The sequence below is a fragment of the Pteropus alecto genome, unplaced genomic scaffold, assembly GCF_000325575.1.
Source record: "Pteropus alecto unplaced genomic scaffold, ASM32557v1 scaffold106, whole genome shotgun sequence".
NCBI lineage: Eukaryota > Metazoa > Chordata > Mammalia > Chiroptera > Pteropodidae > Pteropus > Pteropus alecto.
The window spans coordinates 464,821-489,576 of NW_006442103.1; the positions used below are offsets into that span (position 1 = coordinate 464,821).

The 24,756-nt window shown below is 35.6% G+C and overlaps 1 protein-coding gene across 7 annotated transcripts in view; it reads right to left on the bottom strand.

Moving 5' to 3' along the window:
- The window catches only part of CARMIL1 (capping protein regulator and myosin 1 linker 1), a 262,767-nt gene that overhangs the window by 35,902 nt on the left and 202,109 nt on the right, over nucleotides 1–24,756 (bottom strand). For all 7 annotated transcript variants that reach the window (XM_025052169.1, XM_015595507.2, XM_015595506.2 and 4 more), the window contains 3 exons: nucleotides 17,650–17,825; nucleotides 14,570–14,657; nucleotides 11,798–11,947 (listed from right to left, as the gene is read on the bottom strand). In XM_025052169.1, coding sequence (XP_024907937.1) covers nucleotides 11,798–11,947; nucleotides 14,570–14,657; nucleotides 17,650–17,825 — 414 coding nt within the window. The remainder of the gene's footprint in view (nucleotides 1–11,797; nucleotides 11,948–14,569; nucleotides 14,658–17,649; nucleotides 17,826–24,756) is intronic.

Below are 24,756 nucleotides of genomic sequence, written 5' to 3' on the forward strand. Positions count from 1 at the left end.
AAGGTTGCCCCTAAGGGTTTTCAAAAAAAAAAAAAAAAAAAAAAAAAAATCCACGAGGCCAATAAACTTTCTTTGGATCAAAGAATGAATTGGTTCATACTGACCTTTAAAGCAAACAACTTACAGTTGATAATTTTATGACAGTTTTAACAATAATACCCTCTGGCTAGTATTTATTGTTGAGAAAAAAAGGAGAGAAAAAATGATTAGCGATTGTATTTAAATCTAGACTGGTCTTCCTGAAACATGTCATGAGACTTAACTGATTTGTTTGTTACAAGGTTTTGTAAAAGGCAGACAATCTGAATATTTCCTACTGATAAAGCAACAGGCTTTGTAGGTTTAATAAAAAGTCAATCCAAGGTAACTGGAAAGGAATCCAGTTTCAAGGTTGTTTTCCACAAATTTGGTCTTAACAGCTGGCTGAAGAAGGTAGTAAGTGGCCCGACTAGTCTATTCTTGAGTGAAACCACCAAAAACAATTCTCAAGAGGCATAAACTACCAAAATATATGCTATGTTTAGTCAAGGAAATTTCTTCAGTCTTCACTTTGTGCACAATCATGGTAGGTAACAGGATCAAGAAGCAGCTTGGGATATAATTTCTGGCCAATTCACTGAGATAGACATAAATAAATAGGAAAGATGTTTAAAAATGCATGGAATGAAGATGTCTTCCAATTTTTTTTCCTGTGACTTCATTAGATTTTATAGAGTGTTCATTAGCAAACATAATCTGGCTCAGAGTTCCCTATTAAGCCTTTATAACAGATATCAAATATAGGCAAAACTACAACAATTATGATATTTTAAATATATTACAATTTTTAAATTATGTGAAAAGGAATATATATAGAATAATATATAAAAATACATGTTATGTAACATGTAAATATAAAAGATATACAGAGACTCATTTATAAACTGATGCCTATTTGCAAATGGGTCATTCAGCTCAACCTAATTTTATAGACATGTTGAAAAACACAGATGTGCAGGATGTGCAATCAGGCTTGTTTCTACAACTGGTATTAAGAATGCAACCCAATTTTACATTACTTTAGATGAACTGTTTTATGACCTCTTTCTTTCTTCCTTAACTGTTTTATAGAAAACATGGGCTTGCTCAATCTTATTGGCTTATTCCTATGTTCCCATTACATATAAACTTAAAGCAAGAGGAAGTGGAAGAATGAGCTATGATCCACCTAATGTATATTTAGGAACAAATAATCCGTTTCTCTAGAAATCTGGTTTATATGTATTCCTGCCTTCCCAACTCCCCATGCTGTTGGTTGAATTGCATCCGAGAAAAAAATCTGGCTTTACCATCCTCTTCAGAATGGTTAACTCTTTCTATTTTAGTACCAAATTAAAGAGTTTATTTTCTCAGCCTGTTTTTCAGTCCTCATTTACCTTCTCTAGATATTTGTTCATGCCTAAATATTTTCTGGTCAGAGAAATCACAAAGTACCCATCAGATGAAAGGTCATCAATTGAAGCAGAAGAGGTGCACACACCAAATGAGCCTTTCACAAATCAGTTCATGGTTAACATCACTATTACTTTAGACCTAGACAAAATTACCCTATCTTTAAAAATGCATTTTATGAGTTAAACAAGTAATTGTCAATATTCACATCCTTAGGAAATATGAGGATAATGATGTGTCAAACCCTTTAAAATCTAACTTTAAAAGGAAAACTGCAAACACAAACTTCTTTCTCATCCTGACATCATAAATCATCAGTAAATTCCCACAGTGGGTGGCACACAGTGTGAGCGAAATTCATGGCTCTGTTTTCTAGAAATCCAAAAGCAGCACAATGTCTGCATTACTCGGAAACCTTACTCATTTGATCCAATTTTTATAAAGGATTTAAAAAGGATTTTTATATAGGATTCTCCATGTAGCTCATTAGTGATATGTTCACTTTTACTCCAAGGACTAATGTTTGAACCTACCAAATAACACATTTTTCCCCATTAAACTCACTTTTACATATAATTCCTAAACATGGTTTTTTTTAAAAAAAGAGTTAAATTGTTTCTATCACCATAGAAATAGGATAGAGTAGTTTCTTTGTTCATTTTACCAAGTTTGACCAAAGAATAATAAACACTCTCAATCCAAGCTCAAGAATCCCTAATTTCTTCTTTCCCCAGAAGCTAAAAACAAAATAAAAAGTTGGTTAAACAAAACAGTTACAAAGCAGATTAGTAAAATTCTTCTAATATAAGAAGTGAATTGTGATGCCAATTTTCTATAACTCTGGAAAACAAGTGATATAATAAGAATCAGTAAACAAATCTGGAAGTTTAAATAATCAGGTCTTTTTTTTTTTTAACATGGATGGAATAAGGACTGTTCCCCTCTTGAATGTTTACACTCTCTTCAACAACACTCTGCGTGCTTTCAGGCACATGGCTGGGGATACTTTAAATTCATCACCTGTTTTGCTAGCTGAATCGACTTGTAAAATCCAGTCTTGTCTCTAAATTGCTGCCTATTTCATTCAGGATCCACAGATGGATGGTGACAGGACAGTCTCCTGGGAGACCAGCCAGGCAACACAGAAGCAAATGGAACACAAGAACGTAAACTAGGATAGCCGGAAACTAGCCGGAAACAGCAGAGACATCAAAATACTTACACTTGTACAGCAGAGAGTCTCCATGCAGCAAAAAGAAAGGGGAAAAATATGAATGGAAGAGAGAAAAAGCAACAGCATTACAAGAAAAGGGGAGGGAGAGGTACCATTCATAAACAAACAGAAAAAGCTCCACAAAAAGCCTTCATAGCAAAAGAATAAGGCAAGGAGGCCAAAATAGTATTAGTTTAAGGCATCCAATCTAGCTTTTTATAAGCAGAAGCACAATTACAGCTTGAAACTGCAGAAACTCTTAGAGATGTTACCAATTTTGCTAAGCCACAGTCCAACCCCATAAGGGGGATAGAGACATCATCAGCTACAAAGGCACATGGTAGAAAGAATACTGTGTGGGTATTAGCAAACCCCATGCTGAGCCACAGGATTAGTCCCAGTCACAAAGTAAGGACAGTGTATCTATAATCATGTCCCTTCTGGGGATCTTTCATGTCATCCTATGCTGCCCACTGCACTTTAGGATGAAGTAGATCTGAATCCTCTCTCCCTCTCAGTCATCAAAGCTTTTCAGAACAGGATCTTGCCTAGCATGGTTACCTACGCACAGTGTAATTAAATGTTGATGATACCTTGTACCTTAGTGGGAATTTGAGTCACCTTACATTTCACATTAAATCTCTAATTAATTAAATCATTTTAAAAGTCTTGTTGGTCACCATTAACAGTTGTTAAGGCATCTTCTTAATATTCTGAAAACTTATAAAAGAATTTTTAAAAAACATAACAAAAAATAAGAAGTCCAGTCGTAAAATGTCAGGCTTTGTGAAAGCCAAGTATAGGTGTATGTGTATGGAGGGGGTCTTTTGCAAATCTCCCCGAAACACTGTGATATACTCCACTGACCTGGGGCTCATATATTTTCCCTTCAAGTTCTTTATTTTTTGTGTGTCATCTTTCCTCAATATACAACAGGATGAAAATATAGGGCTCTTCAATTTGTAAATGTAAGCAGTTTGGGTCTCTTCTGAGGAAAGATGGCACATAAGTAGAAGGAAGTCCCCCAAATCATCACCACTATCACCACTGTCATCATCAATATTATCGGCTTATTACAAAGGCTTCCACCAGCAGTATCAATTTCCAGACTTCTAATTTCATTCTTTATTAGGTTATTTTCTTTAAATATACTTCCTTTTATGATCCATTAAATTAGACTGAAAACACCCTTGCAGAATGGAAGGAGAAAAAGTTAAAATACATTCCAAATATTCTTGAGTTGTATGAAATAAAGACTATCCCATCTTAACATATATCCCCTCCTCAAAAGCTTCCTTAAAGAGGTGTAATTGTGGATACAAACATGTGAGGTACAGCTGATGGTTAAGTCCCATAGTTACAAAAGATTATCTTCTTTTGTAAAAGATTAATTCAACAAGACAAGTACTCTTCCCAATTATCTCTGCTAAGATTTTATAAGTGAAAGTGAGAAACCTTTTAATTGGTTAAACCCCTAAAATGACAGGCAAACAAAACATGTTCTTATGAAGAGGAAAATCATGGCAACAGACAATTCGACTTGTCAATGGAATGATCATTAGTTGATTCCTCTACTCCTTCCGCCCATTTTGTGGAACTCATTTAACTACACTGACCAACATCCTCCCATCAAGACAAGGGAAGGACTAGTTAGTAAAGAGAGGTCACCTCCTCTCTCAAGTATGTCTCATGCTCAAGGCTTGGCATCCAAGAACTGAGCTCAAATCTTAGATTAGCTTATAAAATAACTGTTGTGAAGATTAGGCAAGATAATGAATACGAGGTACGTACTTAGCACAGAGCCTGGCAGATAGCACCAATCAATGACCTCGCAGTGCTTCATTAGCTGGTAGTGAGTGATTACAAACATTATAATATTGTCATTATTTTATTCTTCTATTCCAAAAAGAAAAGCTGGGGGGAGGGGCAAGTATAAATTTTAAACTTATAATAGCAAAAAGGTAGGAACACTCTAAAAAACTATCAAATAGGGGAATGAGGCATATGCAAAGGATGGGACAACAGTTAAAAGGAAAAAAACCTTTACAAAAGCATCCAAACTCATGATAGCAGTGTTTCTGAGGAAAGGAGGAAGAGAGAGAGATTGTCGGTAGTGGTGAAATGAGGCTATAATCTTATTAGTAATGTTTTATGTTATTTACAATTCAACAAGTATTTATTGAGTACCTACCGTGCGCTGAGTGTGCTGAGAAGTCTTGGGGAAGGGGGATGGGTAGAACAGTGAATAAGAGAGATGAGGGCATTGTACTCCTAGAGTTTATATTTTGGTATGGAAAAAAAAATACACTGGCAAAACAAAAATGCTAACGTGTTAGTCATAAAGTGTTCAGGAATAGTTGCCATCTCAACATTTAGGAGATAAACACTGTTTCCAAGGCAAAGAAACCAAATTAAAACAAACAGTACCACATCTACCTTCTTCATTTTCTTTACAAAACTCATATGTGAAAGACTAAAAAATTTAATTGGAATCAACATAGGGTTCACTCTATTAAAATATACATATGTTTTGCCAGCCATTTTAGCACATCCTTTTAGTAAGGGCACAGAGAGATTTGATGGTCAGGAACCAGATTGGGTGAGGGGGGAAAAAAGCCATTTAGTTAGAAATGGCTTTTCAATATTCAAATCTCCCCAATTGTCACTCAAATGCCTTATAACACCTCCCTCCCATCACCGACCATTTTGGATCTAGGATCTAATGGAGAATTCACCCGTGACGTACAGTTATATCTCTCTAGTCTGTTTTATGTAGCACACCCTCCATCCCCCACCCCTGCCTTCCTTTTTCATAATACTGACCTTCTTGACCTTCATAGACTATCCCACATTCTATATTTGTCTGACTGTTTCCTAATAATTAGATTTAGGCAAACCAGTTTTAGCATGAGTGCCACATAGGTGATGCCGTGAACTAAAGACTGAACCACAATAGGTGGCACTCATGTCATGTTGTTCCATTATTGGTGACACTAAGTTTGATACTCAGTTCATTGGGATAAGGACCTTCTGATTGCTCCATCTCACAGGTATCTTCTCCCTTGGTAATGATACTTTTAGTTTATGTGGATGAATCCATTTTTAAACAACCATTGACAATCCTTGCCTGAGTGAATGAATAAAACAGGAGCTACAAAACTAATTTTCTACTTCTACCATTATTCCTACATTTCTCAGGTGCCATTCCTCTTTAAAAATCAACTTTCCCTTTCTGAAATCCTCTGTACCCTCCTCACTCTTTTATTTTCTTAATATTACTATGAACTCAAGACTTTTTTTTATTTTTTATTTTGATCTGAATTTTGTATCCTTTGAAATGATCCCATTAGACTTAAAACCAATCCCTGCTTTTTCATAGAAGATATCCTAGGCTCACCTGTGCTTTTCTGGCCACTTTTTAACCCACTTCCCATTTAGGAAAAAAAGTGCAGCTCAATGCTAGAGTTAATTTAATATCACACGTAGGAATTTTCTAAGATTTGACATTTTTTGGTGGTGGAAAATTACTATATTTTTAAAGTAGCAATACCACTACTAAAACCAGAATATTATAAATAGAATGATGTCATTTGTTTTCAGACTATGGACGTACTAGAATGATGTAAAAGTAATAATAAAAGTGAGATATTTCCTGGCAAACTTTGGGGTAAGGTTAGGACTGTCATCTGTGAGTTATCTGGGGGCAAACGCTGCAGCTATAAAAGGGAGAGCCGAGGGATTTCCTACGGGGTTTTGCCTTTGTCTCCTGAAAGTGGTCAATGACATGCTTTAGGCTTTATTTTCATTCTTAAAAGAAGGTATATGGGACAGATCTCTCAAGAGCAACCTGGAATAGAGACTCTGCAAATGGTGTTAATACCCGTTAAAAATGAGAAGATTAAGGAAACTCTGGGTCCTGAGCAAATAGTGAACTCTCTGGAGATTTGGAGTGTATTTCTGGCATTTCCACAAAAGACTCACAAAAATTATCAGAAATTCTGAGGAACATACAATATTCATTTTAGTTGGAATATATAAATTGTACTATAGTTTTGAAAATTTAAATTTAGAAATTAAGAGGGTTTCAAAGGTAGCTTTCTAGTGATTAAAAAGTTAATTTCCATTTTCCAAATGATGTTAAGAAAATGACATGATAGAATAAATTATAAGAGGGAACTAACAATTAGGACTTGCACAGGCTTCTGTACATAGTTAATATCAGTGCAACTGATTTTAAATGAGATATTGACCTTAATAGTCTGTACTTGGCAATACCATTAATAGATCAGTTCAATTAATAACTATTGGCACTCAGAAATGAAGTGATTTGTTTAAAAAAATAGTATTTGCTCAAGACAAATGGATCTCTGCTGAATTTTAATCTGTATTAAAAACCTTAAAAATTATGAATTAAAATTGAGACTAAATTTTTATGGGAAAATAATTATTTTTGTCTTTGAAGAAAAGATTCACAAGATGTGTTCTGTAATAATTCAAGCCTTTTCAAATTATTTTCCTAGGAAATAGCAGTAAGTAGATGAACTGTTCTCTGCATGACTATTTTTTTATTTAAAACTGGTATGACACTCATTAAAATAACTGAAAGAACTACTTACAATTAGTGAGCTAGTTATGCCTAAGGAGCCAACATTATCTCTTCATCCACTTGGCACACTATCCTAAACGCTGAACTTCTGCAATTTTTAAAAGGTAGTAAAAACTATATACAGTAACAAATTAACTATTTAGAGAAAAGTCATCAGTAGACTTAGAACTGCATTCTCCAATACCCCAAGGGCCAATGACAAACCAAAGCTGAAAGATGATTAGAAATATTGACTTCCTAAGAGCACCTGAGAGCAGGAAGAGGACAGATGGTTCATGGACAGACAATAAAGATTCTAAGCAAATACATGTTTCAGCATGACATAGAAGGCACATGTGTGAAAATGATAAGAAGTATACAGGAAGGCTAATTAATCACTGTCACCAACACAATAACACATGAAAAGGCACAGAACATTCCAGGGAAGCCGAAGCGGGCAGATTCATTTCGAACAATTGGATCACAATGGAATGTGTCAGATTTTTGATACACTTGTTCCCCAAAATATTTAAAAACTATAGGGTTACATTATGGTTGTATTGCACACATATCTTTCACTTGTGTATCTTCTCACTGATTAAATCTGGAGTTAGTAAGGAGATATTTTACATAAAGCATTGTAGTCTAATTAAATCTAACTCAACATTTAATTCTGATTGTGACATCCATATACTGATCACAGCAGACTCTTGTACCAAACTGCCTGCCTTTCAGTGACCTAGGTAACCCCGGACACATTACTTAAGTTTTCTATGCCTCAGTTTCCTCATTTGTTAAGTAGAAGATATTAATAACACCTAATTATTCATAGGTTGTTACTATTCATAAAAAACTTAGATTAGTGCCTAGCACATTATAGGTACTATAGAAATGTATTAAATAATAAGATTTGTTATACCATCTGATTTTCTGCCCTGAAGTTAAAGGGATATCAGAATCTCCAGGACTATGAGAATGGGTATAGGTAATTTTACAGTTCTTGTTCCTCTTCACTATACCCCACAAGGTGAACCAGATTACCTCTTAGTTTCTTTCTAGCTAAATAAAAAAAGATAATTACTTGAATGGAGACAGAATTTTTAAAAAAGATTCCCCTTTCTGCTACTTTAAAGAAAACAGCCTTTTCCTTTCACTTTAGGAAATTAAGATTGATGAGAAGTTCTTAGTCTTCCCTCCAGCAGATAACATCCCTCCGGCCCCCCTGAATCATTCTTATATCAGCCTCAAATAGTCCAAATGAAAGTTTACTATGTGTTGACTTAGTTAAAATTTTCTTTCAAAATAATCATATTGATTATTGTTTCTATCTCCAAAAAGGCAATCCTTACATTCAAATTAATATAAACTTATACCTCTAACTTATGGCCTTAAACCTTCTCTAGTGTGATGATAACTAGAAGTTCTTTAAAGAGACTTAAGCACTGAAATGGAATTGACTTTTTGTCCATGGAGCAATGGAAGAAAACATGAAGATAAGCTATCCGGGGGCAGGGAAAAAAGGAAATGCCCAGAATCTCTACTAAGTCTTTTAAAGAAATATTTAAAAATGGATTTAGCGGATGTCATAAACATCACAGGCAAAAAAAAAAAAAAAAAAAAAAAATTGCCAGGATCTGTTAACAATTTTGAATCTAGAAGTAAAAGGTTGGAGATGAGTCAAAGTTACTTTGAAATGCCCTACAGAAAGTGTCACAGGGCTTTGGGCTACAAACAAACATTTTAGGTAATAGTAAAATGATAGCATCTCCCAAAGCAGTCATCTTTAACAGTGCTCTGACTTCAAGTATAGCATAATTTCTACCTGCTGGGGGCTTACATTTCCACATGGGAAAGGCTATATGCGTGCACATATGTACTTTATATCTGATAATTTTCTACATAACAGTTAATCTTGTGTCCTAAAGTCCTGGATCACTTAAGATATAAATGCTACCAAGGAAGTCTCATTTAGAAATCCCAAATTGTCTCTACCTTTGAAATTCATACTCCAAACTTTTTAAAAAAATGGCACCACGTGAAGATCTCGACTTATTTGGTCTGAAATATTTGGTAATAGATGTTCATGAGAAACAAAAAAAAAATATGCTACTTTGATTATGAAAGGTGGCAGTGTAGATAATTTTACTACTTCTTTCAAATTAGCTGTGGGTTTGTACCATTGGCTGAGGGTAAGAAGCCTAAAGCTCAGAAAATTAATTTTCTTTATGAGAGTGATCCCTGCACATGGGGTAAACGGTACTGTTTCCAGGTAGAATCGATCGGTTAGGCTGAGAGTACAGAGGAAATTATAACGGCACAAAATCCACTGACATGCACTTTTTATACAAAAAAATGTTCCTTTTCATTAAACTAACAGCAAACTTAGCTATGGTTTTCTGCTACTTAACAATTCATTAGCCTCATTAAAACAATGATTAAAGACAAAATGTATTGAAACAGAAAACACTACTCTCATGACTTAAAAATTTTACTCATGTAAGTATTTTTGTTTTTATAGAGAACTCTGTCTTGTGTTTGTCACCCACTCAACACCAGAGGCCCTGCTCCTCTTCCTAAGATTCAACAGGTGCTTATGTCAGGAACGACCCTGCTTGCGCCCTTGGCCTTCTGAACCCCGCTCTAACTGGGGTCATCCTTACAGTGCAGTTCAGAGAGACCTCCACCTACTCCTGCCTCATTATATATCACGGCAACAAGAACATCTGTACGAAACGAAAGCCACTCATGCTGAGAGTGCCTGCCACACAGTTTGCCCTTCGGTCCAGATGGAGATGGTCCAGAATCTGCATTTTAAAAAATAATTCCTATCCTCCACCCTCATCCTATCTTCTTTATTTAAAGAGAACCACTTTTTCTTTCTTTCACATAACAAAACCAAATCAATCAATTAAGCAAAAACTAAGTTTATACAATTTAAAACCCTTCCAGTAGCTTAGCCAGTCTTTTTAAACCAATACTCCATCATCCCAAATGACTTAACTTACAAACCCAATGAAATACATTTTATTAGCTCATGTTTCCTTTATTCCTTTCCGACTCACATATAACCAAATAATTCTGGCAGAAAATGTGATATATAGAGTTAATTTAAAAATTTTAATTCAACTCATTTCCTATTACTTATTTTCTTTAAGAGCTAACCTAAGAGCTTTCAGAATAAATACCCTATGATAACGTAGTATCCAGTTTTTAATGCTTCAAATGCAAGAAAAATTTAAAATACATATTAAAAATACATTTTATAACATACTAGACAGGCAACTTTTAAAAGCCTTGATAATTTCCTCCACTGATGCCAAATATATTTGTAGATTTAAATAGTTATATAGAAAAGTACCTGTCACCTTTAGTAATGCTAGAATGTTTCTTGAAATCTAGGATTATATTTTAGGCTTTTTTTGTATATGATTGGGTTTTATCTGGAGGGCTCAACTATATTATTCACAGCCTTTAAAAGATAACAGTGGTTTATAAATAAGGAATGTAAAGCATTATACTTTTTCCCAGGCTAGAAAAATAATATCTGCCATATCGGATCCTTGGTTTTGGAAGTTAAAAACAAGTACCATTCTTTAATAACGACTGTATTTCAACTATCTAAAATTGGAAGCTGATATAGAAACATTTGGGCATAAGTAGCCCAAACCTAGTCTCACCAGTACCTTCTCAGATCATAAAGAATTACTAAAAAATGAGTATTAAAACATAAAAATATTGAACAGAGATGAAAACATATTGAACACAAAAGGACATACAACCGTTTTTATGGTAAAGTAAGAAGTAACTACAGTAAGAACACAACTTTTCAAATAATGAAATAAGAACAGAAATAAAATTGTCCTCAGAGGGAAAAAAAGTTTCAAAGCCCTAAGTATGCTATTTATATAGACAGATGGAGGCACCACGTGAAATGTAAAAAATGAGTAAGGAATCAAGACCTACTCCGCAGTATATATTCCATCTTATACATCAGGTCAAGCCGAGGGAAGGAAAAAGAGTAAGAACTAAACGGGAAATGTAAATTTAAGAGTATATCAAAATTGTGTAATGAAAAAAACAGGAAGCAGCAGCAGAAAGTAATAACGAAACTGTAGGACCAAGAAAGATATAGTCGCCCTACACATTTTATATGAGAAAAAGTTCTTCCCCACATTTTTTTAAATGGCCTCTTTATTTAAAGAAATTTTCCTATCAAAAAAGACCTTTAAAAGTTACTAAATTTCTGATTCATTTAGGACTTTTTCCACAGTGGCTACAGAGACGCAGTGTTTACTTGGAGTAGTGGTGTGGGTAGGATTACTCTTTAAGAAAAGTTTTACAAAATTACAAATAAAAAATCAGACACCAACTCTGGTGGGAACTTGAAGCTTAAGTTTTATTAGTCTCATTAACAGCTTCTGAACAGCAATAAGTTTCTGAAAGAACTGTCTCTGAAGGGAAGTTTTATTTGGTCTGCTTTGTAAAGGATGAGATTAAAAAAAAACACACACACACAATAGCAGAGCTCAGTGAATGGGATAATGGTGTCGCCAAACGATGCATCTTACCATACAAGTATCCAGATCTTCTAAACGCTCAATCTCTGTGAGCTCCTCCACCGTGATGACGGAGCGCTTAACAGGCTTCTCCTCAGCCAGTTCAATCTCTAAGGACTCTTGTTGAGGAAGGGTCTTGCCACGTCTGCTGAAGTGGTCAGTCTAGACAGTGAAGACATACACAAGGAGAAATTAACGCAGAGACAAAGGAAGAGTAGGTTGACTGGATTCCCAAAGACGGCGCACTGAAGGCGTATATCCGCATGTGGTTAATGACAGTTCTTAACCAATTCGCACTGGAGTAGCTAACCTCTTTCATTATCCTTCTTTAGAGGGTGAAATGTTCTAAGCATGAAATGACAAAACCTTTTTATGAAATGTATTTTGAGACTTTATTTTTTGAAAAACAGGTATTTCATAAAGCTTTGCCATGTTGATGCAAATACGCACAAAGTAGGCATGTATTTTTATTTTCCAAAAGGTGTATTTTAAACCTTTTCAGGAAGCTAGGGTGATTGGTTCCCCCATTTTATCTTAAATACAATCATAAAATATGTCCATCAAGAGTCATTTCAACCTTTTGTACAGAGAAGCCATTTTATTTATGCAATTTTATTAGGACAAGGAAGATTCAGTTCAACTCAATTTGCTCTTTTAAGGTTAAAGAAAATTAACAATGAAGTATGATGTCATTGACACCAATATTATAGGTAGAAATATAAGGGAAATTTAAACCAGAAAAATAACTGACACAAGGTAAATGAGATCACTTAGTCTAGAAGTGTTCTTTTTGTTAATTATATTTAATATTTCCTCTGAATTTCTATTTCTAGTGCTTAAAAATATCTAATGAGGGTAAATAAAATAATTCCAAGCTTTGTTATTTTTAAAGGGCTAAAGGGAGAGAATCACTAACAAAATTTTCATTAATGCTAGCTTCCACTGTTTTCATGTAATGAATACCATATTTGATATGATTTCTTAATTTCCAGTATTATGCTTCAGGTAAACCTAAAAAATTAGGTGGTAAGAGGTGGAATAAACTGGGCTGGAATTAATAAGTTCTAGTGCTGACCTGACTCTTCACTAGGAACTTTTGATTTAATTCTTTCAAAACGATGAGAACCAGTGGACAATTCCATGGAACCTTTGAGAATATTTCTAAACTTAAGTTGTAGAAAATATTAATGTTATCAGAATGTATTTGAAAGTGAAGTTTCATTTTAAAGATACTATTTCTTACCCATAGCAGTGAAGCTCTCCTTATAATTCGAATCAGCAGTATTAATATTAAAATGAAATTCAAAACAAAAGTGCATTCACAGCATAAATGAAAAATGAATTTAATAAAAAAGTTTTAAAAGAGGGCAAAAATTCAAACTTTCAGTGTACTTCTCACATGTAGTCATGTGGCTACAATATCCAGTATTTGTGTCATCGACTGAGTGGGCATTTTGAGGCAGTCCCTAGAACTGTGGGTTATCAACAAACTTTTCTATAAAAAATGCTCTATTGATTTTGTTTCTACTTATTTGAAACAGGAGAAATCTGAATTGGGAGCTCAAAAAGTGATGCAGTTCTTTACTGTTCCACAAACTAGAAACTCGTGCTTCTTAAATTCTCTATGGTGAGGACCTAGTTTTTTATATTTCCATTTTGCCACAAACCAAGATATTGGTAAAATACAATAAAAATAAGAGATAGAAAAACAACCTGTGTTTGAATATTGTGGCCATGTCAAATTGAAGTTCCTCCACGTTTCCTCCTGTTTCCTGAGCTAATGCTGTCACGGACTACTAACCATTTACTAGGGGGCCGGCTGCAGTCCACAGGCAGTTCTGTGAGCAGCGCCTCTGGAGAGGTCTATCTTATCTTTTCGATTTTAGAGGAAAGTCTTATATATTTTTCTGAAATAAATTTTTCAAAACACTCGTGTTACCCGCCTTATGCGGAAGAAGAAGCTGTTATTGTTCTCATTTTAGTGTTCTCCAGTGACAATCAACAATTCAATGCCATAAAACTGGGTATCTCCAGCCATCAAAGTTAATCTGACATTTTTCTCTGGAGAAAACGTCTTAATTTGCTTGGGAGATTTCTACTGCGTCAGATTGCTAATATGTTTGAGACACAAGATATATCCAGTTCTACAACTTTCATTTGTGCGATTCTCTAAAGTTCAAGAAACATGAAGTTGCTGATATATTTTTCATATGCGATGATATTGAACGTCAAATCTTCTGCCCTGGTACAGAACCAGTATCTAGATTAATAAAATTTATTTTTTCACCTTGGTTATGTCTGAGAGACCTGGTTGGGTGCACAGCAACTATCAATCATTAGAACATGTCCATTTTACTCCTGCACATTCTTTGAACTCCAAATATTTCATTCCCCTCCATGCTCTCAAGAATAGTCCATTCTTAAACAATCATATCAGAAACCAAAAAACTGAGCACAGAAAAATTAATCTAAAAATTTTTTAATTTTAGATTTCAGTCTCAACGCTACCTCCTACCAAAACTTTTGACCTGCATTATAAATGGACAAGATTCTAGAAACCATCACTTTTGCTTTCCCCTGCCATTATCTCTCTGGACAAATTCTAAGATGCTCTAGATTGGCTAGAAGCAATTTAGAAGAGGAACGAGAAAAACCAGGATCTTAACTTGTAACGCTACAAAGAAGCAAAACTTAGAAAAGAACCCACATTCCCGTGCTGGAGGCTGCCCTGCATCATAGCAGGCTGAAACAGGAGGTCCTGCTCAAGATGGCCACGACACTCACCAGTTTATGATGGCAGTGTGACAGTGCATCCAGAATTTCATCCACGATTCGATCAGACAGGAAGGAGGCCACTGTCAACTTCACTTCACTATGTAAAAAATCAAAAGTACAGAGAAGCGTTTTAATTTGTGCACCAGGAAAAAATCACCCACACTTGATCCTATGTTGATAAGGTCCACTGTCATTGTTTCTGTCTTTGAAAATAAAATAAAGAATGTATGAACAGGGCTGAAGACTTCCAAGAATAAGGCTTAAGCACTGCCATAAACACACAGGTAATACTTTCTTGACCAATTTCAACCTGCCACTGCCATCTCAAAAGTCAAGGTTTAGTGGTAGAAATGAAAACATCTGGATAAAGACCAACTTAATGGGAACCATATGTACCACGTGGTCAAGAACAATTCATCCATTGACATAAATGAAAACAAACCTAGGCTGGACCAAATTAAGAAAGTCTAGTCTGACTGTTAAGTCTTGGTTATTACTTTATTATGCATAACCCCCTCCTTTTAAAAACCTTTTTACGAATTCGATGGTATCATACGGAACTGCTTCTGCTCTGACTCACCATCTTACAGTTACACATTCACTGTTCTGCTGCCTTTTATAAATGAACGTTACCAAAATGTTTAGTTTTTAGTGCCTCTTGCTTGACCTTTTGAAAGTGCCCAGGAACACAAAGTGCCTGGCAGTTTTCACTATAAACAACTCAGCCACTAAGTTTTCACCCAGAGAGCTGGTATTTTAGTGAGCAATGTAGCTATTTGGTATCCCCAAGAATTCAAATCCCATGTGTGTCTTCGGTCTGAATAATCCTACATAAATATACACATGCACATACAGGTATAACACATTTATAGGTCCCTGTACTAGAGAGATTTATACCCACATTTCCACATTGTCTCCTAAGTTCTAGTCTGCTTTTGAAGTCAAGAATTTAAAAATTTTTAGAGCAGGGACAGGAATTATCAAAATAATATTATTTAATCCTAAAACTAAAGTTGAAAGTACATTTGTCTAACAGGGAAAAGCCTTTCTAACCTAAAGGCAATAATTTGCACTGAGATTTCTCTGCCCAGAAAGATTTTTCATGACAAGGCAGAAGAATGAAAGCACGAATTCTTTAATGCCTACATTAAAAATTTTACTGGTCTAAAGATAAAAGGATGTGTCTTTAATTCCTGTCTCTAAAGTAAGGTCTCAGTAGCTATTTGGTTTATCTAATACTTTATTATTCCACAAAGGTCTCCATGGATAAGATTCCCCTGGGATCTCTTATTAAAAATAGAGATTACTGGGTTCACCCCAAACCTCCAGAGGGGCCTGGAATTCCAATTTTATAATGTACTTCCTCTGATTCTTTTTAGGCATGTTTGGGAATTTTACTTCCTCATAAAACTATAGAGTCAGTTTATTTCTCTATTTCTCTAATTCTCTATTTCTCTCTCTCTCTCTCTCATGGGGAGGGCGGTTTATCTATTTCAACTTGTAGCACCAAAAAGTTTCTTAAAAACGCATTTTAAAAATGTCTCAGGATTGTGCTATCATTTTGCTACTGGATGCTCTACTTCCTTGCTGAATGAACTTCCAGTTGGCAAAATTTTTAGAGGAAATGATTCAATTTAACTGGCACATTCACAGCTGCATTCTCGCATAGCTCAGCATCATGCATGATAGAAAGCCAAGGGGAGAGCTAATAGACATATAACCGACTCCTGATGAGAGGAGCTCTAGCCTGCTGTTCATCTTTCAGAACCGGTCCATTTTCAAGGGAAGTGACCATATTTGACAGAATTTGGAATTCCAGTAAAGGCATCAGATTATGTATGATTTGGTTGGTGGTTCAATCAATTATTATGAAAGAATGATGGTTGATTTTTTTTTCCTTAATATTTAAGGAGTTTCAAGAAGAATTCAAAAAGTACAGGTTATAGAAATAAGTAAGCACACTCACTGCGGGCTAGAGTTCAGAAACTCACTAAACTATGGAGTCCTATAAACCTTCAGAAAGTCTTTTTTAAAATTTCTCAAGTCCTTCCAATTGTCTCATAACTCAGTTGGGTAGGTGCTAGGATCTTTTATTTAAACACACACACACACGCACGCACGCATGTGACAGCTGCATCCTAGATCTCAGATTGTTCAGTTACTGCTAACTTTCTAAACACTCAAAGTTCTATAATCTGACTTTAAGGCTATCGGCCTTTAATATCTAGATTGTGATGATGTAATTTTTGGCTTGTTTTAACTCTGTTTTCTTGCAGGCTGTCATTTAGCTCCATCATTGTGTCAGCACAATTCCCAACTCTTCGGCTAAGAGCTCGTATTTGTGATAATCTAAAGATTATCAAGATTCAGAAATGGCTAAAATTGGAAACACAAAATGTTTCTAAACTTGGTTTCTATTCATCTGATTCTCCAACTAAGAAACAGAATGAGAATTAGCTGAGTTTTCATGTAATGCTGGTAATCACCCCAGAGTCTCGACACAAAAATCCAGAAAAGCTTGTTGCTGATCACACCTTCTAAATATTTGTATTGTGGCGTATTTTTCCCACTTTATCAAGCAGAAATCTATATAAACACTCCAGAGTACTATTAGTATATATACGGCATCACAAATACACCGAAAGAACCCAGATGTCAAATACAGTGTCACAGTGGGCTCTTTGCTTTTGTAGGCTGTGCATTTGCTCATAAAATAGCATGGTGGTAGGAAGCAGACTGATTTCAGTCTTCAAGTTAGTGATTTATAAAGGCAAAAGGTAGTAATTTTTTAGCAGTAGAAAAAAGGGATCACAAACGTGTATTCCCCTATTAAAAATAAAACACTTAAAAAGAGCAGATAGCTGTATGCCCTTTAGTAACACGGGCATATCTGTGGTCATCTTATTTTGGAAATGTCTACCTCTACGCATTTATGTACAGCTGTATTTATATACAGTCACTGCCCATTAGACATGCCTAAATGCACATATATGGAGAGCCAACAACAGTGCTCTTCACAGCTGTCTCAATTGCATTCACAGAAACTGCAGAACCTAATACACTGCCGATTATTAACATTATAAACCTACCTAATTTTGTTAAGGATGTCAATTCCAGATTGCTCCAGCAGGACATTTTTAACAAAGGTACGTGGAATGGAAATCTTTTCAGTGCTGGCATGAATCAAGTCTTGTCGGATGTGGGCTTTTTTCATCACATTGGGACAAAGATTTTCAGCAGCATCAACCATGGACTCCAGCAGCGCCTGCAATGCAGCACAGTGAAGGGGATGACACCATGCCAAAGCACTGCCATGAAATTGAAAGGAGGTTACATATGAATGACTCCAAGCCCTCAGAGCACAGGGAAGAGCACAGGGACACAATAGAGTCCCAGGCATGACCAAGGATTCTGAGCTGCCCTGGTGACTTGTGACAGTTGGATGATCTCAGGTAATCACTTTAAATCAATTGGCAGATGCTCGAGCTTCGCGTTGGCATCTGAAGTGTTATGGTGATCTCACTGTACTTAATTTAACACAAAGACATTGGGATAAGGTTCAAAACGCAGACATCAGCCTTTATATACCAAGTTACCACACCACATTGTTCTCTCTGGTACTAGAAAATAAAGTTACAGATATTCCCTGGAAAACCTAGCACATGGGGACTCTTGTGCAGTTCTGCAAATCACAGAAACCCCAAATCAGGGTGATCCATTGAATAGCTCTATCAAGACAGCAGTAATAGAAAACCACAGAGATGACTACCAGTTTTACTCTTTTAAAAGAAAAGCTTTAGTGTTAGGTAAAATTATAATTGTAAAACAACAAACTCCATGAATAGCAGACAAAAACATTCAGAGCACTTTATAAACAACATTAATAATTAAAACACACTTATCCATGCAGCACTTTGGAGTTTGAAAAATGTTATCTGCACACTGTATCCTTCCAGTATCTGTGTAGCTATTCATGTGATCACCATTTTATAGTTTAAGAATGTGAGCTGAGGGAACTTAAACAATTTGCTTGAGATGGACAACATGGCTGGTAAGTGAAAACGATATTGGCATTGGTGTCAGACCTAAATTTGAATCCTAGCTCAGTGACATTGGGCTGAGTTACTGATCTCTCCATTTTACTTTCCTCATCTATAAAATGGAAAAAAAAAAAAAAGTTCTTGCCTCCTAGGATTATTAGATATTAAATAGTTTTACATTTGTAAAGTGTTCAGCATATACAAAAGTTCAGTTTGTCACAGATATTGTCAATTGGTTTTCAAAGGAGCTACTCTTAATAGTAAGATTCCAGTTTTTGAAAGCCAGGAGTGCTCCATTACCACTGAGTATGAACAAAGACTAAGGTAGCATTATTATGGAAAGATTAGTACAGTGGCCTGTCTGCTCACATATTCACATGCAAAGCACAGTCCCACTAGTCAGAGCCCTCATCACACTGTAGGCTGGGCAGTTAGAGCAGCAGGATGTTTATAAAGATCTTATGGAAAACAGGAGAGAAGTGGGAGGGAGACACTGGAGAAGTTCTCAAAAGCCACTCCTATTTCGACAGTGCTGTGTCCCTGTTATAACTCTGACTAATCACTGATTTAGAACACTATTCCAAGAAAGTGGCAAACAATGCAAATAAGGCAGTGTAAGACAAATGGCATTCAAATAAACACATTCTGTTCCAGATCGAGTACCCATCCAGCACTGCTGATAATAAGCTGTTTGGATTCTGCCACGTTCATTGACATATCTGTGACTTTTTGGAAGGGTCCCTGCATGACAGTGCTAATTCAGGTGGAATGAACCCCAGACTGAAAGAGGGGAGGCCTGGCTTCCACTGTAGGACCTGACATGAAATGTCTGTGGAGTGTGGAGTAACGTTACATAAATAACCTTTGCAGATCTCTGCACTCTCATCTACAAAATTATTTCTAAGTTCACTTTCTGCCCTACAAATCAACGGTTGCATGACTTTGATCCTATAAAAAGGAATTTTAGCCTGCCGTAAGCATCCAATGCAACAGATAGTTTGCAGTTAGTTCCCTACCACCACCTCTAGTCCAACACTAACCAACCAACAATATAATTAATATAAGCACTTTATGAAATATTTCATCCATGATTTTCTTTGATACACATAACAACCCTCTACGTGAAGGTAGATTTTAGTAATCGCATTTTATAGATGAGGAAATTGGTACTTGATAGAGATAAGTGGCTTGCTTGATTTGAGGTCACTCGGCTGGTTACTGGAAGAAATGAGATAGGGACTCAGGTCTTCTGTTTCCCACTCTTGTTTTCTACTCTGCCCAGGGACCAAAGGAACATCCTTTTCTTCTCCCTCCATTACCTACAATTTTCATTTCCTGTCCCCTTGAGTCAATGGCACCTAAGGCTGCCATGGTGGACTTCCTGGTTACAGGGCTGGTAGAAAGGGGAGAAAAGATGACAGGATAAATTTATAATGGAACGCCTGACTACTTCTTTGTGTCCAGCCCCCTGCTCAGGTCCTTAAGTAGCAAATCCTTCTAAGTCCCCAGGCCCTCTGCACACTAAACCTTATTCTTCATCTGTCCTTCTAGTGGCTTCAAATTACTACATACATTCTGATGGTTCTCAACCAAATGTTTATCTATAGTAACCTACAAAATATATACAAATACACATATTATACGGTCTAGTAAGCATTTCCACCTGGATATTCTACCATGAAAGGGTCAACTGCAACATTTTTCATCCTTCCCTGACTCCTTGCCCTCTAAACAATAACTACAACAACAAAATCAACCATCCTTGCAAAGTTTTATTGGGAAGTACGACACCAAACAAGGTCAGAAATTTGCAAGTCTCCCTAGACTTCACCTCGCTCAACTTCTACCATTTCTATCTCTAAAACATATTAAATTTACTCCTGGATGTTTCCTCAAAAGTGCAAATATGTAAAAAATATTATTCATTAGCACAATAAAGACATCCCTGAAACATCTGGTAACTGCTTAACTTCCCAGCCTCATTCTTTCATATACCCATATTCCCCAATTTAAAAGATATAGACCGTAACAGTAAACTTGTCAATTTCTCTTTGTAACATGAAGCCATATGATTAAATGCATACGCATTTGAAATTATGTATGTCTGGCAAAATTGGACCGCTTAATGACCTACTTTATCTGTAGTAATGCCTTTTTTAATAATCACTTTGGGGTGGGAGCATTCTTTCTGGTGTAGAACTGAACCTTGTATTGCAGGATGTTTAGGATCATTGTCACTTGCCCATGCCATCTACTGTGACAACACAAAATAACCCCAAACAACCTTGTAATGCCCCTTGTAAGGCATGTAGTACATCCCCTGGTTAAGAGCTTGTTTAAGTGGTTACACTAGAAATTTTAACACGCATATACCTTACTTCATGTCTAAGGCAGCACCATCCCACAGAACTTTCTTAGATAATGGGACTATCAGTTGCTATCCAATCAGGGAGCCACTAGCAAGTCAAATGTGGTCAGAGCAACTAAGAAACTGAATTTTAATTTAATTTTAATCAACTTAAAATTAAATGAGCATATGTAGCTAATGGATAACACACCGGACAATGCAGGTCTAATGTTGACCTTTTTCAGAATAAAGCTACAACATTAAGCTCCTTTTACTCACTCCTAACCATCTTATAGGACCACTTCTAGTATTTCACTTGTATTTTTTTATTTTATAGCACAAATTAGGCATCGTTATTGTTTCATATCATCGATGATTTTCTTTACCCAGTTTACCCTGCTCATTATTCTGTCTTGCAGCTCAGACCCTCCTTTTTAAATAAATTTTCCTTTGTCCTAGGTATATCCTTTATTTTATTTATTTTTATTTTTTTGGAAATGAAGTAAATATATTTAAAGCAATGAATTTTTACACATACTCTATGTATTGGTATCATTACGTATTCTTATATATCAAATACATCTCTTACGATGTGGTTTGTTGGGGAAAGGATTATTTAAAACTGACACAAAATCAGAGAAATAAAAGTCTTATACAACTAGAAAACACTGACCTTAAAAACTTACAAATGATAAAAAGGTAATTAAATTCTTCCATTAAAAGTAAAAACAATGATAAATTGATTTGTAACTAAAACAAGTTTTCTGAACTGTGAGAAAAATCATCAGAGAATTAGAGTTTTGTTTGAAAAACGAACAGTTAAAAGAATCTGTAATACATTCAACTTTTACTCTTTGCCATCCACACCAATATACACAAAAGACAAAAACTCAAGCCATGAATGAATTCACAACTGAAGCACAACTTCAGCTAGTGGTCCACAAACAACTTTCCCTCTGATGGAGCCAACACTGCTATCACTGCCTGATATTCCCTGTACATAGTAATTATATCACAACAAAGAAAGCACAATAACCACATTAAACTATTGTTTACAGAAGAGAGTACATTCACAACAATATATTTTCTGCCCCTCCTACTCCTATTCGCCAAACTCAAAATCATTTGGGGAACTTTGTAAAGAATAGTTTAATAAAAACATTAGATTCTGAAACTAATAACAAAGTAAAAATTGTTGTTTACCAAAAAAGTATGCAAAAACTTATAATTCATGTCTTCGTATATAAAATGATTTTTTTTCAAACGTTTAAAAGATAGGAGTTATCCATTTGTGTTAGCAATTAAAATACTGGTGGAACTCCAAATAAAAGTAATAAACATATTTGCCTCAATAGTAATTTCACTAACATTAATTCTGCCAATCATAGCAACCACATATAATATTTACAAAAGTGAGACTTATCCACGTAGCTATAATTTCATATGCCTTTATCTCTACAGGAATCCCAAGAATAACATTTACCCGCTTTGCACCTGCTGGTTGCTTTACTCAGAATCCATATGAAACCACATCTTTTTTTTTTACAGCTTAAAATTTTTCTTTTTAGTGCTTTACATTATCTTTGGATATTTGGAGTTAATAAGCTAAAAAGAAAATAAGTTCTCATTTTCCTTAGCTTAGGAAAAGCCAATAGCTATACTAGGCAAACCCACTATGCAAAAAAGGAATACATTCAAGATATTAAAAAATATCAAGGGCATGATTTATATTTTGAGATCATTACCATAGCTGTCTTCCTAAACTAGATTAGAAGCCAACACATAATAAATGCAACGGTCAAGTATGTTAAAATAAAATAATATCTGATTTAAATTAATGCTCAATTAGGAAGTATAATTGCTATTCTCTGGATAGAAGTACTAAGATAACAATGTTAAATTCATTACTGAGAGAACTATCAGTTGACCACCAGCCCAAACCGTACTTGAGCTATGAATTCCCTCACAATTTGAGTTCCTATCCTTCATGTACACTGGTACGGGTGGCTGTGAGTTCATCCAAGTTGGAATTTGTTGAGCTTCTTGAATGTCTTTCATCACATTTGTGGGGATCTCTAGCCATGATCTTCAAATATTTTCTCTGCTAACCCCTCTGGCCTGGGCAGGGTATAGCCCCCTCCTCTGGGGATGATGCTGTGAAGAACTCTCATTGTGCCCTTGCTTGCTGGCTCTCCTTTAATATTTTCTGTCTTTACTGAAATATAATAGACAATTAGTTGCTCATGTTTACACTGTACAATTCGATGAGTTTTTTACAATTATAGTTGGCATAAAATACCGGTTTCAGTTGTATAGCATAATGATCAGAGATTCATATAACTCGCAAAGTGATCACCCCACTAAATCTAGTACCCCTCTTCCCCCTTACATATTTATTACAATATTAACCATCTTCCCCATGCTACACTCTACATCTCCATGTCTATTCTGCAAATATCCATTTGTACCTAATTCCTTTGCCTTTTTTTAACCCCCAACTCCCCTCCCATCTAGTATCCCTCAAAATATTCTCTGTATCTATAAATTTATTTCCGCTTTTGTTGTTATTGTTGTTGATTTTATTTTTTAGATTCCACATGTACATGAAATAATGCGATATTTGTCTTTTTCTATCCAACCCATTTCATTCAGCACAATACCCTCTATCTAGGTCCCTCAAGGCAATATCTTTTTCTATCCCCTTCCTTTCAGTCTGTATGTGTCTTTTAATCCGAAGTGAGTCTCTTGTGGGCAGCATACGTAAGGATCTTGTTTCCTTATCCATTTGGCCACCCTATCTTTTGGTTGGATTCTTTTCCATTTGAGGTACTTGTTGATAGGACTGTAGAAATTACCATTCTTTAATCCTGTTTTTGATACATGTTTTTTCTTCTTAAAGAAGTCCCTCCAACATCTCTTGTAATACTGGTTTGGTGGTGATAAATTCCCTTAGCTTATTTTTGTCTGAGAAGCTCTTTTTATGTCCTTTGCTGGATAAAGTAGTCTTGGTTGTAGATTCCTGGGTTTTCATCACATTGAATATTTTTTGCTAAGCCTTTATGTCCTGCGTAGTTTCTTCTGAGAAATCAGCTGCCAGTCTTATGGGTGCTCCCTTAGAGGTAAATAACTGCTTTTCTCTTGCTGCTTTTAAGATTCTTTCTTTGTATTTAATCTTTGGCATTTTAATTACAATGAGTCTTGGTGTAGGTCTCTTTGGGTTCATTGTTTGTGGGACTTTCTGAGTTTCCTGGGTTTGTATGTCTATCTCCTTCACCAGGTCAGGGAAGTTCTCCACCATTATTCCTTCAAATAGCTCTTCAACATCTTATTTTCCTTCAGGTACCTCTATGACACAGATATTTTCACATCGAATTATGTCCCATAGGCTCCTTAAAAATTATTATAGTCTTGGCTTCTTTTTTTCCTGCCATTCTGACTGAGTGTCCTTGGCTTCCGCATCCTCTATATCAGTGGTTCGATCCTCTTCTTTATCTGCTCTGTTGATTCCCTCTAATATCTTCTTCATCTCAGATAATGTGTTCTTCATTTCTGACTGGTTCCCTTTTATAATTTCCATTTCCATTTTTATGTTTTTCATCTCTTTGTTAAAGTGCTCACTGAATTCATCTACACTTCCCCTAAGTTCATTAAGCATCTTTATAACCAGTGTTTTGAACTCTGCATCTGTTAGATTGCTTGACTCCATTATTTCTAGATCTCTGTTCTGTTCTCTCCTATGGTTTCTGCTTATCTTCCTATTTTGGCTGCCTTTCCATGTCTGTTTCTATATACTAAGCAAAGCTCTTAAG